The 13,797-nt window shown below is 47.5% G+C and overlaps 1 protein-coding gene across 3 annotated transcripts in view; it reads left to right on the forward strand.

Moving 5' to 3' along the window:
• Positions 1-13,797, forward strand: part of SLC24A3 (solute carrier family 24 member 3) — a 677,295-nt gene that overhangs the window by 536,418 nt on the left and 127,080 nt on the right. For all 3 annotated transcript variants that reach the window (XM_016937521.4, XM_016937520.4, XM_063802526.1), the window contains 2 exons: positions 2,204-2,288; positions 2,674-2,777. In XM_016937521.4, the coding sequence (XP_016793010.1) occupies positions 2,204-2,288; positions 2,674-2,777 (189 nt within the window). The remainder of the gene's footprint in view (positions 1-2,203; positions 2,289-2,673; positions 2,778-13,797) is intronic.

Genomic DNA, 13,797 nt, shown 5'->3' on the forward strand with positions numbered 1-13,797 from the left:
CGGGAAGGGAGAGAGGCATTTCAGGAAGAAGAGTGAACATGAACCAAAGCTCAGCGAGTGGAAGGGCCTGGCATCCCCAAGGACCATGAGGTGGCAGCCCTGGCCGAGCAGAGGCTTGTCTAGGAAAGGTGAAGTCGGATGGGGAGGGTGGGAGGCTTTGGGACCCATGTGGAGGCTTCCAGGACAGCAGTGGGACATTTGAGCAGCAGAGGATGTGACAATAGGTCCGGAACACTACTCACCCCTCTGACGTCAGCACTAAGCTGGGCTCTGCCTGGACCAAACTCTATGCCAGGGGCTGGGAGGAAACTAGATCACACACAGCGTGTCCCATCCCATCCCAGGGCTCCTAGCTGCAGAGCAGCTCCAGGGTAATATCCACAGGGGGCTGGAGGAAGTGGCGGGGAATTGGCAAGTGCAGAAGTGCAGAGAGAGAGTGGGGGAAGGAGAGATTGATGCTGCGAGGTATAGAGTTGGGAGGAGATCAGGAAAGGGCTTGTGCAAGGGGCAGGATTAGAACAGCCCTTAGAGGGAAGGTGTCAGTGGCCAAGTATTTTGAGGAAGGGTATTTGGTGAGAGAATGTCTGAGCCGCAAAACCAAGATGGGGTTTTGCACCAGCATACAGGGAGCCCTGTAAGCCAGGCTGGGCGTTAGGAATTATTCCAAGCTCTGGAGGGAGCTGGGGAGGGCTTTTGAGGGCTCTGTCATGGTAGATAGGAGTCCAGAGTCAAGAAGACTAGAGTCCTGTGAGATATTGCCAGGGCTGAAGTGAACTGGGGATGATGGAGGGGTATAAGAAGATACAGAGGAAGAAACAAACTGGCTGGATGAAGGAGAGAGGGGAAACGGACATGAACCCAAGGTTTGGATGCCACAACTAATACCCCAGCAGGACAGAACCACAGCAACGCATGGCTCCCGCCTCCTGGCAGGTCTCGGCAAACCATACAGGGAGCTGCGAGCTGTGTCAGGCTACCTCACTCACAGACTCTTAGCTCCATGGGACAGGAGTGCTTGGGCACCCCTCACAGCCACACCTTGCAACTTTGCGCTATCTGCGCCTCCATCTTAGGGTCTGCTCGGCATCCCATGTGAAGCTTCGCTGTCCAGCCGACAGCGAAGCGACCCAGGATCCTAGATCAAAATCCTCAATTAGGGCTTCTCCTGCAGACTATTGTGGGTCACTCAATGGAGGCCAGTGACCTACATCAGGGCCACACCGCCCCTCTCTGGCTGAGCAAGGAAGTGCAGCTGTTGGTGCCACTGGGAAGAGAAGGATGTCACTCAAGCTTGACTGCCAGGAGGGAACTGGCTATTCACTGGCAGCCAGCAGCATACTTTCTGGGTCATGACTGAATGCAGAAATGCAAAATCTGGTTACCAGCCTCTAATGTATAATTGCCTTGTCTTCTTGTAAATCACCTTTTGGTTTAACAAACAGAGTAACCTGGAGAGCTCATTGTATAAACCCTGTTTTGGCAGGGCTGATGCCTCATTACCTTCTTTTCAGCCTTAAGCCCCCACTCCCACTCTCTGATCCCGGGGTTTCCAGACTGCCTCAAGGAAGGGGAGTGGGTTTCAGGAGGGTGATCCCCACATCCACACCCCAACATGTCTCCATAACCTCCTAAAGACTCACAAACTGGTTACCATGAGCGTCATTTAGCCTGAGATCAGCATAGTATCACAAAAATCAGGAAGTTTTGCATAAAAGGTTGGATTATTGGCATCTCTTAAAAATCAGAATATCTGGCCACACTGAGGGAACTGGGCAATGCTGCCCATAGAAAGAGGTGAATGCCCCCACCATAGCCTCAGACCTACCGCCTGCTGTGGCCTCCCATGGGCCCACTCCACTCCTGACTGTCATCTGCACAGCCCCTGCGGGAATTGGGTTGAAGACCCCTAGATCTTCCCAAGAGCCTTTAGCTCATAAGGACATGTAGTTCCCTCCCCAAACCTGTCCCTTAAGGAGGACATTGAGAGGAGCCCTGACTCAGCAGGGGATCGGCAGCAGTGGCTGCGCTCTGTGAGAAGGAGGAGGCTGAGAGGGACTAAGTACCAGTCCCAGGTCCCATCGGTCCTACTCTCGCTGAAGCCCCAGTCTTTGCTTCTCAGGGCTTGGACTCTCGGGTGTCACAGTCACCTCTCTTCCGAGATGGAATCCCAACTCACCTGTGCTTTGTCTTTGCTCCTCTGTAGCGCCTGCACCTCAGTGAAGATGTGGCTGGGGCCACATTCATGGCAGCGGGCAGTTCGGCCCCAGAGCTGTTCACATCGGTCATAGGTAGGTGACAGACTGAGGGACATCTCAGCCCTTCACTATCTGAAGGAAAAGGGCTCTGGGAATGGATGGCCCCCAGACCGAGATTGTCTGCCACTCATAGAAAATGATAATCCAGGGACCCCAATGAGTAGAACATCAGCCTCCCATCTGCCGTTCTTGTTTTATTTAAGTGATGCTTTTACTGTGCATGAACTTGTCCCAGACCCCAAGCCCATCACACTCCTGTGCAGCTATCATCCCTCTGTAGATTAGAAAGCTCTCTCCACCCCTCAGCTGTTTCCTGTAGATTCTGAGAACAATCTAATGCTTATGAAAGGTTCCCCACGCCCACCTTGGAATGCAACAGGGCCACAACAGCCAGGCTGATGTGGGATCTGTGTTTCAGGGGTCTTCATCACCAAAGGCGATGTGGGAGTTGGCACCATCGTGGGCTCAGCAGTATTCAACATCCTGTGCATCATTGGTGTCTGTGGGCTCTTTGCTGGGCAGGTAAGACTGGCGGCTTCTTTGTGATGGCAAAATGTGACACTGGGGAAAGGGGAGGCCTGGAGTTTAGGCAGGAGACTCTCTTGCTGGAACACAACTTGCATCAGGGCCCAGTGGTTTGGGCAGCAGTGATTTGGGACCTCACATCCCAGGAGGCTGGCCCAGCTAGAAGTGGAAACTGGTAATCCACCATTACTTGGTCTCCATGTTGATGGAATATAGAATGCTCAGGTCCACATAAATAATTAACCAGCCTGAAAGATGTGGGTTACAATCTGAAGGGTTCCACATTCATTTTGGTATGTTACTGATCTGAACTAGAATGGCCTAAAACAATTTTAGGTATGATTTTTGCTCAGTGGAAATAGAATACATGAGAATCTGCTAAACACAATGAGAATACATGAGAATCTGCTAAACAAAACATGCAGTCATCACGGTTTAGGACACAGCCTAACCTTTTCTGACTGTGGTAGAGCATTTCATTTCTCTATTATAACGTGCCTTTGGGGTCATGAAGGGCTTAGCAAGCCTGCAGTTTACCTATGGAGTTGATGCCACTTCCAGGTGGTGTCCTGCTATCTGTGTTCTTTATGAATACTGGTGTCTGTTTTGGAAAGTCTGGGGAAGGTGCTCAGAAGCCACTGCGTGGGAGGCTCTGGGCGACCAAGCCTACACTGCAGCAGCACCTGGAGGTTTGTTTGCAGGGTTTGCAACTGTTTTGTCAACTCTGATATCCTAAATTTCTTCATAGGGATTTTATTCAGAAACAACACAACCCTGAGGTCTCTGCCCAAATACCCACAACTTTGTGTATCTTCTAGTAAAAGTCACTTCTAAAAGCTCATGGAGGCTCCTCCACTTACAATATCAAGGAACCTGCTGATCCTAACCACTTGATCAGCAGCCTTGATATGAACAGTGCACTGTTCTACTAGAAGTGGCTGATTGGGTCAGGGGGCTAAGGAAAGCCCCGGGGCAGCCTTCCCCCTACCCTTTGCCAGGGCCCTCACCTCACAGCAGCGGCAAGGGGCACCCCATGCTGCCCGTTCCACTGATGTAGACTCGAGGGTCTCCATGCAGGATACCCCGGGTCCACCATTGCATTCTCCACTGCCCATTTTTACTTCCGTCATCTTCATGCCTATTGATTTGTCTGGATTGCCTGGTGTGTCAGTTGCCTTCAGGTGACACGCAGAGGGACACCTGGATCTCATCGGGACTCAGCTCCAGGGCCCACAGGTGGACGGGTCCCTTCTATCAGGAAAAGGAGCTCCCAGTACATGGTGACTGAGCTCTGCTTAGCTCCTTAGACTGAATGATTTCCCTCTTCTCATCCTTTCAGTCAGTGAGCTCATGTCTTAGATTCTGTGGACCCACAATATGTGCTTTTTAAATCTCCCATAAATGTAGTTAGTATTTTTTTTAAAAAATGAGTCTCTGCCTTTGCCTTTGGTGCTATTTGCACTTCCCTGGCTCTCCTTTGCCTTGGACACCTGCTCGTGGCCTTCCACAGATGAACAGTCGCACCCAGCAGAAGAGTCTGTCGCTGTTAGCACTCTCCTAATTGGCATTGTCACCATCAGCAGTATGGTTATTAGTCTGGCTGTTATTAGTGTTGTCATTAGTTCATTCATCATTTGTACCTGAAGCTTGATTCACAAGCAAGCCCAAAGGAAGAGAGATAATGTAGAGAAATGAAACAAATGACTGGGGAGCATCTAGTCAGTGCCACACAACTAATTACTTATGAAATGGCTTGGATGCATGTGTGGCTCATCACTCATTAGCAACGCGGTTCATCCCAGCTTGGTTGGAACACCTGCATCAAAGGCAAAGGGCTCCCTGAACCCCAAAAAATGCTGGTGTCTGTCCCTTGACTCACCCCAGAAGGTCTTTGCTGGCTCACCTCACAACCCTGTAGCCCTGGACAGAAGTAACAACCACGACTGTTGGGAGAAGCAGTCCACGCGATGACTCTGGATGCCAACCTTTCCTTCTGACTTTCCTGTCCTGTGCCCACCTGGAGATTTTCAAGGCCATTCAGCTCAGGGTTTTGTAGGATCCTTCAAGTCTTTGCAGAGGAAGCAAAATTATGTTTTGGAAAGAACATGGACTGGGGAATCAGACGGGTCTGGGTTTAAATCCTGATTCTGCCATTTTCTGGCTGTGGAACCCTGGAGAAGTTACTTATGTTCTCAAAGCCTCATTTTTCTCATCTATAGAGTGGGTACAAGCACACCTACTTCCTAGTGTTGCCATCAAGATGAATTGTAGCATGTTCAGCATTAATAGACCTGCTCTACATGGTAAGTCAGTCTCAGACATCATTAGCTATGCTCAGAATACGCATCCCTGGGGTTCTCGCCTCCAAATTCCACCTAGGTCACTGTGATAATTTGACCAACTCATTGATGGAACTTATCTAACAGTCAAGGGTGTCCACAGCTTAATTAACAGACACAGGATACTCAGTGGGAAGGAAAGGGATAGTCAGGGAGAAGATCTTCTAAATGGAAATCAAAGTAAGGAGATGTTCGTAGAAAAACAGTCTCAAAGGACTGGTACTTACTTCTGTGCTGTCTACCAGTGGGAGGTGAAAAAAAAGAAATGACAGCTTCCCAGCCTCAAACAGGGAGAAGCTCTCCCAGGCGGTGGAGTTGGTGCAGTGGAATGTTACGGCGAAGGCTGGATATTGGGAATTGAAGCGATTAATAAATCCAATCATGGATCTCACTTAGCATTTTATTTATGTTGGTCTGCACTTTCATTTGGCTGGGAGAATTACCAGCGAGTGCCCGTGGGCCTCCCTCTATGAATTTCAGCATGGAGGGTTGCACATGACCAAGTCTGTTATCCATCTGAAATTAAAGTAATTAAGCTATAAGGTTTGAGTTCCTGTCTCAATTAGGGTTTTGATGAATTCAGTGTAATTAAATGTCTGCTGTATTTGCAGTTTGCAAACATAACCCTCGCTTTGGTGTTCGCCTAAGGTGCTTTGGGGAGTTTTATGGGACAAAAAGGAAATTGCTTTTTAGAAAGTGGCTTATAGAGAGGTTCTTGGCATCACTTCAAGACATTTACAAGGCTGTGGTCCTACAAGTTTCCTTTATTTAAAAACGAAGAATAATAACAACAAAGAGAAAACACCGAGCTCTTGATGCAACATACTAATGTATCTTGTACGTTGTATTGAAGGGACTTCATGCCAGTTTTGTAAAACAATGTACTTGTGAATTTTGATCTGCCGTTCAGAGCATGTTAAGATTTAAATGCCTAACCACAAACAGAAATTATGCAGTTTAACTGCATCCCAGGTTAGGACTTTCATATTCAGGTTATTACAGGCCGGCAGATGGCTCTAGTTTGTAATAAAGAGCTCCAACATCAGCCCTACTGGCATGCTTAAAATGTGCCTGATGTTCTTTGGCCCATCTCATCTTGGCTGGGTTTGCCTTTCTTCAAATAATACTGGCTCGTTTAAACAAACCCTAGCAGCACCCAAAGATTGCACCTCTGAATTGAAATCCACCTGCATTTGGGCTTCCCCAAGAGACTCTAAGCAAGGACTCAAGTGCAAACAGTTGATTTGAAAGGTGATCCCAGGAAGTGCTTGTGGGACAGTGTGGAAGGAAGGCAAGGAAGAGAAAGCAGTGGAGGAAAATGTGTTAGCAAGCCAGTTATCACTGTGGGTAACAGAGATCTAATTCTTCTGTGGGAACTGGGAGACAGTTTAACTGGAGAGCCACTAAGTTATCTCATGTAAGGAGGCAGGGGAGCTAGAGTATTTCTCCACCAGCTTCCATCATTCATTGGTTAAAGACTGCACTTAAGGGATATTAATTCCCCAGCATTCCAGCTTGCTGGGCTCAGGCAGAGTGGACTTTGGGGCCCAGGGAAAACCCCCAGGCAAAGAGATCTAGGGGACAGCAGTGGAAAGGGCCTGAAATGGTAAAGGTGGGGAAATATGAGTGAGCTCATAGTAAAGCATTTGCTATGAACTCAAGACAAAGACTTTAAAACAATCCACTTCCTGGGTCTCATCTTCAGCTCCCTTGGATGAAACACAAGCTTTAGTACTAGGCAGACTATAAGGTGTCTAGGGCCAGGACATCTTGCATTTAAAGAATTTCCTCTAATGTTAAAAATACCAGCTACTGTTTATTAAGCTTCTCTAACGTTCAGGCACCACACTAGATTCTGTAAAAATATTTGCAGAAATACACCCACTGAGTTTTAAGATAGTTATCATCCTTCTTTACAGGCAAGGAAATGGATACTGGGGGATTCAGTATTCCCCAGATGGCAAAGGGTCTATTGTCTGGTAGTTAAGACTGAATTTGAGCTCACATCAGTTGGTTATAAATTCCATTCTCCTTCCAAAAGGGGGATCTACGATTTAAAAACCTCCAGATGTTATCATTGCATTCTTATGATTAGCCTTGGATTTTATGTGTTCTTTGGAAGTTTGGAGTGTAGGATCTGGGGTCAATGCCAAGAAAACAGACACATCAGCAAAATGGTGGTAGCCCCTGCTACAATGGAAGTATTAGGTAGGTGCAAAAGTAATTGCGGTTTTTGCCATGGAAAGTAATGGCAAAAACCGCAATTACTTTTGCACCAATCTAATATTTTACTTAGCCCAAACAATGTGCAGCTAGAAGTTTCTCTTATACTCAGATGGCATCTCCCACAGCTGGGCTTTTGCTTCCACCACAGATGGAGGACTCAGGCTGATAAACACAGCGGGACACCCACAGGCTGCCCCAGCTTACCCCGTACACCTTGATTTCTATCTTATTGTTCCCCAGACAAAACCCAACACACATCTCCCCTGTTCCAATCCTGAGATGCATCCAGATTTTCCAAGAAGCTGGGGATGGAGGACAGGGGAGGCCAAAAACCACACACCCATAGTGCTGCCAAACCTAAAAATAGGGGCTGGAGGCCTAACATCCATTCCAGGGAGGGAGATGAAATTGCAAGGAAGAGAGCAAGTGATCTGTTGAGAAACCAAGAGGGCAGGTGTGGCAGAAGGCCTCATCCAGGAGCCAGCGTGCTTCCATACATGATCCTGTGTGTAGCAGAGAGCAGAATGTGCAGTGCAGGAGTAGACCAAGGCCAAGGTCAGGTCCAGCTGAGGCAGCCAGTGAATTCCATCACACCCAGTAAAACTGGGTTTCTCCCAGCATCTTCTGCAGGTTGTGGCATCAGGAGGCAGATTCCTGTTAGAAGCAGAGCCCCAGCCCTAGCCCAAGGCCAACTGAATCAGAAGAGCAGCTCACCTGCTTCAGCTCCATCTGCAGGCTCAGCTCTCATCACGTTCTAGACCAAGCATGGCCCTGGATGAGAGGCAGCCTCCAGCAGTTGGTCCAGGAAAGGTAGACAGTCCTGCTGAGGCCCCAGTCTTAGGACTGACCATCTGCCTGAGGCTGTCTCTTGCACTGTCCCCTCATAGTTTCTTTTCTCTGGCCATCCCCACCCCAACCCCCTCAAGGCCAGGTCCTGACAGGGCCCCACACCTGATCTCCCCCTGACAGATGCTGTTGGTCCCAGGCCCAGAGTTCTGCTAAGGCCACCCACCTGGCTCTGTGCTGCTCTGTTTTCATTGCCTCTACAACTTCACCCCAGATCTCTGTGTTAGCTTTGATCTGGGCTCACAAAACTTGTGTCTTGCTTGTTCCACTTCTTTGATACGATCTCCTGAAGTCAGATTCATTCTCAGATCCATATCTAGACTAATTAGAAGCTTTCAGTTTCAGGTAACAACAACAAAAAAATCCCAACTCTAACTGGCTTCTTAAATGAACGAAATTTATGGATGTCTCTGAAAAATGCAAAGGAAAGTGGACATCAGGTATGACTTGATCAGGACTTCCAGCCCCATTGTTGTGATTCTTTTATCTCTAATCTCCTCTGTTTCCTTCCTCCTACTAGTTTTTTTTTTAATGGCAGAAAATAGCTGTAGCGTTTTCAGGCCTCATGTACACATACCACTTTGGCCAGGAAAGAGAAAGAGGATGTCTCCTTGGCCACCACATCTCATTTCCCATCCCCCCATAGCATCATCAAACAAAAATCTGATTGAGCCAACTCAGGTTACCTGACCATCCCTGAACCAATCATTGTGGCAAAGGAACTAGTTACTCAATTGGTTAGGGTTAATCAAGAACCACATACCCATTTCTCCCTTCCCTCCAGAGCTAAGAATCTAATCACTTCCACCTCGAATACACAGTTTTCAGTTTATTATAAAAAGCAGAGATAAGTGATTACAGGACAAAGCCTGTGCACTATCATGTGCTGCCTCAATGTCTGCTTTCCCCGGGCTGGTGGAACACAAGTGAAAAACTGCACACAGATGCACTCTAGGTCTTGGTGTGGACATATGCTCTCATTTCTTTCAGGTAAATAACCTAGGAGTGGGATTACTGGGTTGTGTGCTGAGTATGTTTGTAAGAAACCACCAACAGCTTTGCAAAGTGGCTAAACCATTTGTATTTCTACCACCTACATGTGGGATTCCAGGTGCCCCACATCATCACCAGCACTTAGTATTATCAGTACTGTTTTGTTTTGTTTTGTTTTCATTTTAGCCATTCTATTGAGCACGAGTGGCACGTCACTGTGGTTTTAATTTGCATTTCCCTGACGAGCCATAATGTTGGGCATTTTTTAACAGACTTCTTTGCCATCTTCTTTGGTGAAAAATCTGTTTAAATCATTGCCCATTTGTTAGTCAGGGGTTTTGTCCTCTTCTTATTATATTGTCCAGGCAGTCTCTAAATCATCACCCTTGACTAAGCACTCCTCTGAGTCCTTCTGTCCAATTTATTTCCATAGCCAAATCAATAGTGGGTAGAGCCATTAGAAATGATTTAAACTGATCATGGCAATGTTTTATTAGTTCTGTTGCTTGGATTTAGGTTTGCAAGAGAGGTACTCATAATCAGCACTGTGCAATGGGGGAAAGAAAATGAAGCAATCATTTCCCTTTAGTATGGCACACCTGGATGTATCTGAGATGCATCATTCCAGAAATGTGAAGAGAAAAGCAGGAACCTCTCGTGGCCAGGGGTGAGGACTCCTTCCATGCAGTTTTCACATGCTCCTTCAAAGTGAGTAATTTTCATGTTTCTCTTGAAACTCACTTCCAAGGAGCACCATGAAAATTACTGGAAGGAATATTCACCTCCTGAAACTCACTGCCTACATCTTCGGCAAAAATTTTCTTTCTTTTTTTTTTTTTTTTTTTGAGATAGAGTCTCACTGTGTTGCCCATGCTGGAGTGCAGTGGCACGATCTTGGCTCACTACAACCTGCACCTCCCAAGTTCAAGAGATTCTCCTGCTTCAGCCTCCCGAGTAGCTGAGATTACAGGTGCCTGCCACCATGCCTGGCTAATTTTTGTATTTGTAGTAGGGACAGGGTTTCGCCATGTTGGTCAGGCTGGTCTCCAACTCCTGACCTCAGATGATCCGCCTGCCTCAGCCTCCCCAAGTGCTGGACTTACAGGCGTGAGCCACCGCACATGGCTGGCAAAGACTTTCAATGTACAAGTTGCCCAGAGTCTTACCATCATGGCAGCTGAGCACTGTCCCAAGATGAGAGTCCATTTTTGGGGCACAAATGTCATTTCTTTCCATGACACCACATTCCCCACACTGCCTCCTATCACAGGCAAGTGGGGCTCTTAGCAAGAATCTGCCTAATGAGCCCAGGGCTAATTGAACCAAAGCCAGGTCACCCCTTAGCAAAATCACAGAAGGAGGTAGAGACTGGGCATCCAGGCCCCTCTGCCCCGCAAGTAGCTGAACCTGAGTTGAAGGTTAAGTATAGTGAGGACAAAAGCCAGTCAGGCTGGCAGATGCTTGTTTTATTTATGCTTCCCTTTAACAAGCACACCTACAGTACTTACCTTGTGGCAGGCACTGTCTCGCAGCGTTACATATGTGAACTCATTTTGATCCTTTCAATAACTCCTGGAGAAAGACATTGTTGAGAAAAGAGGAAACCAAGGCTCAGAGAGGCTGAGTAATGTGTCAGTCACAGAACCAATGAGTTGGGAGACGTTGAGGGCTGCAGGGGTACAGCTAAACAACACAGGCAAGGCAGGGTAACTGCTTCCTCAAGCCCGGCTCCCAGAGTCAGCTTAGACCAAGGGCCTCACGTCCTAAACCTCCCTCCAGTGTGGCTGTCCTCAACATTCCTTCACAGCTCAGTGCCCTCTTATCACCATGAAACCCACTTCAGTGAGTAATCAGAGGGGCATACTTGGGTGCAAAGGGACTGGCAGCCCAGAAAATGCCTCTTTCCGCATTGCTGCAACATGTGACATCTGCTGAGCTCGTTCTCCTGCCGGACCCCGGCCATTCACTCCTGAACCCCACAACAGCTGCCGGGTGGGCCCAGGCACCCCTAGCCTTAGCACAGAGACCCCTCATCTCCACACCTGCCCTTTCTGCACAGGCAGAGCCAGCCTGCACACCAAGTGAGGGGAGGCAAAGGATTCCAGTCATGGCCTTCAAACTCCACCCTTGGGCAAAAAAGCACTGGAAAGCTTCCCCTGGTAAAAAGGACATTAGCAAGTCACAAAAGTGTATGTGCAGCAGGCAGGGAAGGCTTCCACCTCTGTTCCTTCAACTGGTGTCCACTGAGGACTCCCTGGTCTTCCCTCCTATCAACCCCCTACACAGGTCACCATGTAGGGAGTGACAGAGCAGACCAGATTTCATGCCCTAGGTCCAAGCAGCTACAGTCCAGGTGGCTATGGCCTGAACCACACCAGGACGTGAGGCCTGAGACCTCCTAGAATCTAAAAATGCAGGCCTGTCTTTACACAATAATGTGAATTAAAGGTGGTTTGTCTCATAGTTATTTGTGAATTTAAAGCCAGGGTCATAGTCCACTGATTGTGTTCTAGGGAGAAATGTTTATTATAGTCTTCTTTGGGCAGTAAGTTCATTCGCTGATTTAACAAATGTTTACTGAGAGCCTACTATGTGCCAGGCACAGTTTCAGGCACTGAAGAGACACTAGAGAAAAAATTACATTCTAGTAGCAGGCTTCGAGATGTTAAATACTCAACAGAGATGATAGATTGGTAGGTAGGTGAGTGGGTGGGTGGCTGAGTGGATGGATGGATGGATGGATAGATGGAGAGAGAATAAGATATTAATATAGTGGGATAGTGGGATAGTGAGATAGGGAGAAGATATATGGAGTCAAGTGGTGGCCAATGCTATGAAAAAGCAATACAGCATGGTAAGCGTTAAAGAAAGTACATGAGAGAGAAGTTACTGTGTTACAAAGAGTTTCCAGGGAAGACACCCCTGCAAGCACTGATAGCATAGTGCCGTGAAAAAATATTAAGACATTACACTCTGTGAAGAAAATGGCACCATTTAAAATGTAGACTCTGATTTGGTGCAGTTTTGAACATGAGTCACTCTCTGAGCAGAAGGAATGTGCCATCCCAGTAAACTGCCAGCCATTGCCCCCAGGAACAGTGTAAAATGCTGGTCGTCTAGGTTCACAAGCTAGAGTAAGAAAACAGCAAGGCCAAAGGCAACAGGAAGAGGCATATTCATCGACCATCCCCATCCCTGGCAACAGTGAAATGCATGATGTTTCTAAGCAGACACATCATGCATTTTTTCTGCTGAGGGAATCACTGTGCTAGGCTGTGGGTTCCCCAAGAATGCAGCCCGTCTCTGCCTGTTCCTTACTGCATCTGCAGCACCAACAGTAGTGTCACATATGGTAAGGGCTCAAGCATCTTCAATAAGGGCCTGGCTAGCTGATATCCTGCCCTTGATGCAGGGCAGGGGAGGATGGGTATATGATCAGAGTTCACAGGGCCTTTCAGCTGGCACAAACGTGCTCAGGGACTATTCTAGGGGTGCCTGGGTAGTCAGATGGATGCATGGATGAATGAGTATCACAAGTTGCCACCAGATACAGCAAAGACAAGGTGAGTTGAAACAGCACAAACTCTTTGGGTAGCGTTTGAGACACAGTCATGAAACCAAATTATTGATTTCATGTGGACTTCCATTCACTGCTTTTTAGGGACAGGCACAAAGCATACTGAGGTGAACAAAACAGGAAAGGTTTCTTCCCTTCTAGAGCTCACAGACCCATGGGAGAACACAGGCAAGGAGCATCTGAACCAATCGATGATCAGATAATAGAAGACAAAAGTTATTGATGGAAATGCACTGGGCAATGGGATGGGTGGTGAACAGTGGAGAAGGTGGAGGAACAGCTTTAGCGAGGGTGATCGGGGAAGTGTCTCAAAGAAACCCCAAATCATGACAGCAACTCCAATCAAGATCTGGGAGAAGAAACTTCCAGGTGGGAAGAAGAGTAAATGTTCATACAGAAGCAAGCTTGACATGTTCGAGGATTATGGAATAGGCCAGTTTGGAGCCTGGTGAAGAAGGGGAGTATGGCTGGGAGTGCTCAGAGAGGTGGTAGCCAGGGGCCGATCATGTCCAGCCTTGGGTCATGCTGAGGATATGGGTGCATTGGGAAGCTACGGGAGAGTTTTAAGCTGTTGACTACCGTTATGCAATTTATATTCTGGGACTATCACCCCAACTGCTTGGCAGAGAAAGGATACTACAGGGGCATGATGGTGGCCGGGAGACCAGGTAGGAAGCCTGTGGTAAGACTTGAGTGGCGTTGTCAGCAGTAAAGATAAGAAGTGGTTGCTGTCTTTAGAATATTTTTTGGAGGTGATGCCAAGAGGGTTTGCAGGTCAGTTGGAAATAGGAGTGATGACATGGGAAAAATCATGGAAGACTCCTGGATATTTGCCCTGAGCAGTATAAATGGATTAAGCAATATTTGTTAACTGTACAAATGAGTACAAATCGCCATGAGCAATTAGGAGCTTGTGTTCAGAAAGTAGGCATCCTGTTATCCAACACATTCTGAGGTTGACCATTATGTGTCAGATCCAGAAAGTTGGTAGGGTCTCTGAGTAAATGGTGAGATTTTAATTAAAAGTTGTTGATGT

The sequence above is a fragment of the Pan troglodytes genome, chromosome 21, assembly GCF_028858775.2.
Source record: "Pan troglodytes isolate AG18354 chromosome 21, NHGRI_mPanTro3-v2.0_pri, whole genome shotgun sequence".
NCBI lineage: Eukaryota > Metazoa > Chordata > Mammalia > Primates > Hominidae > Pan > Pan troglodytes.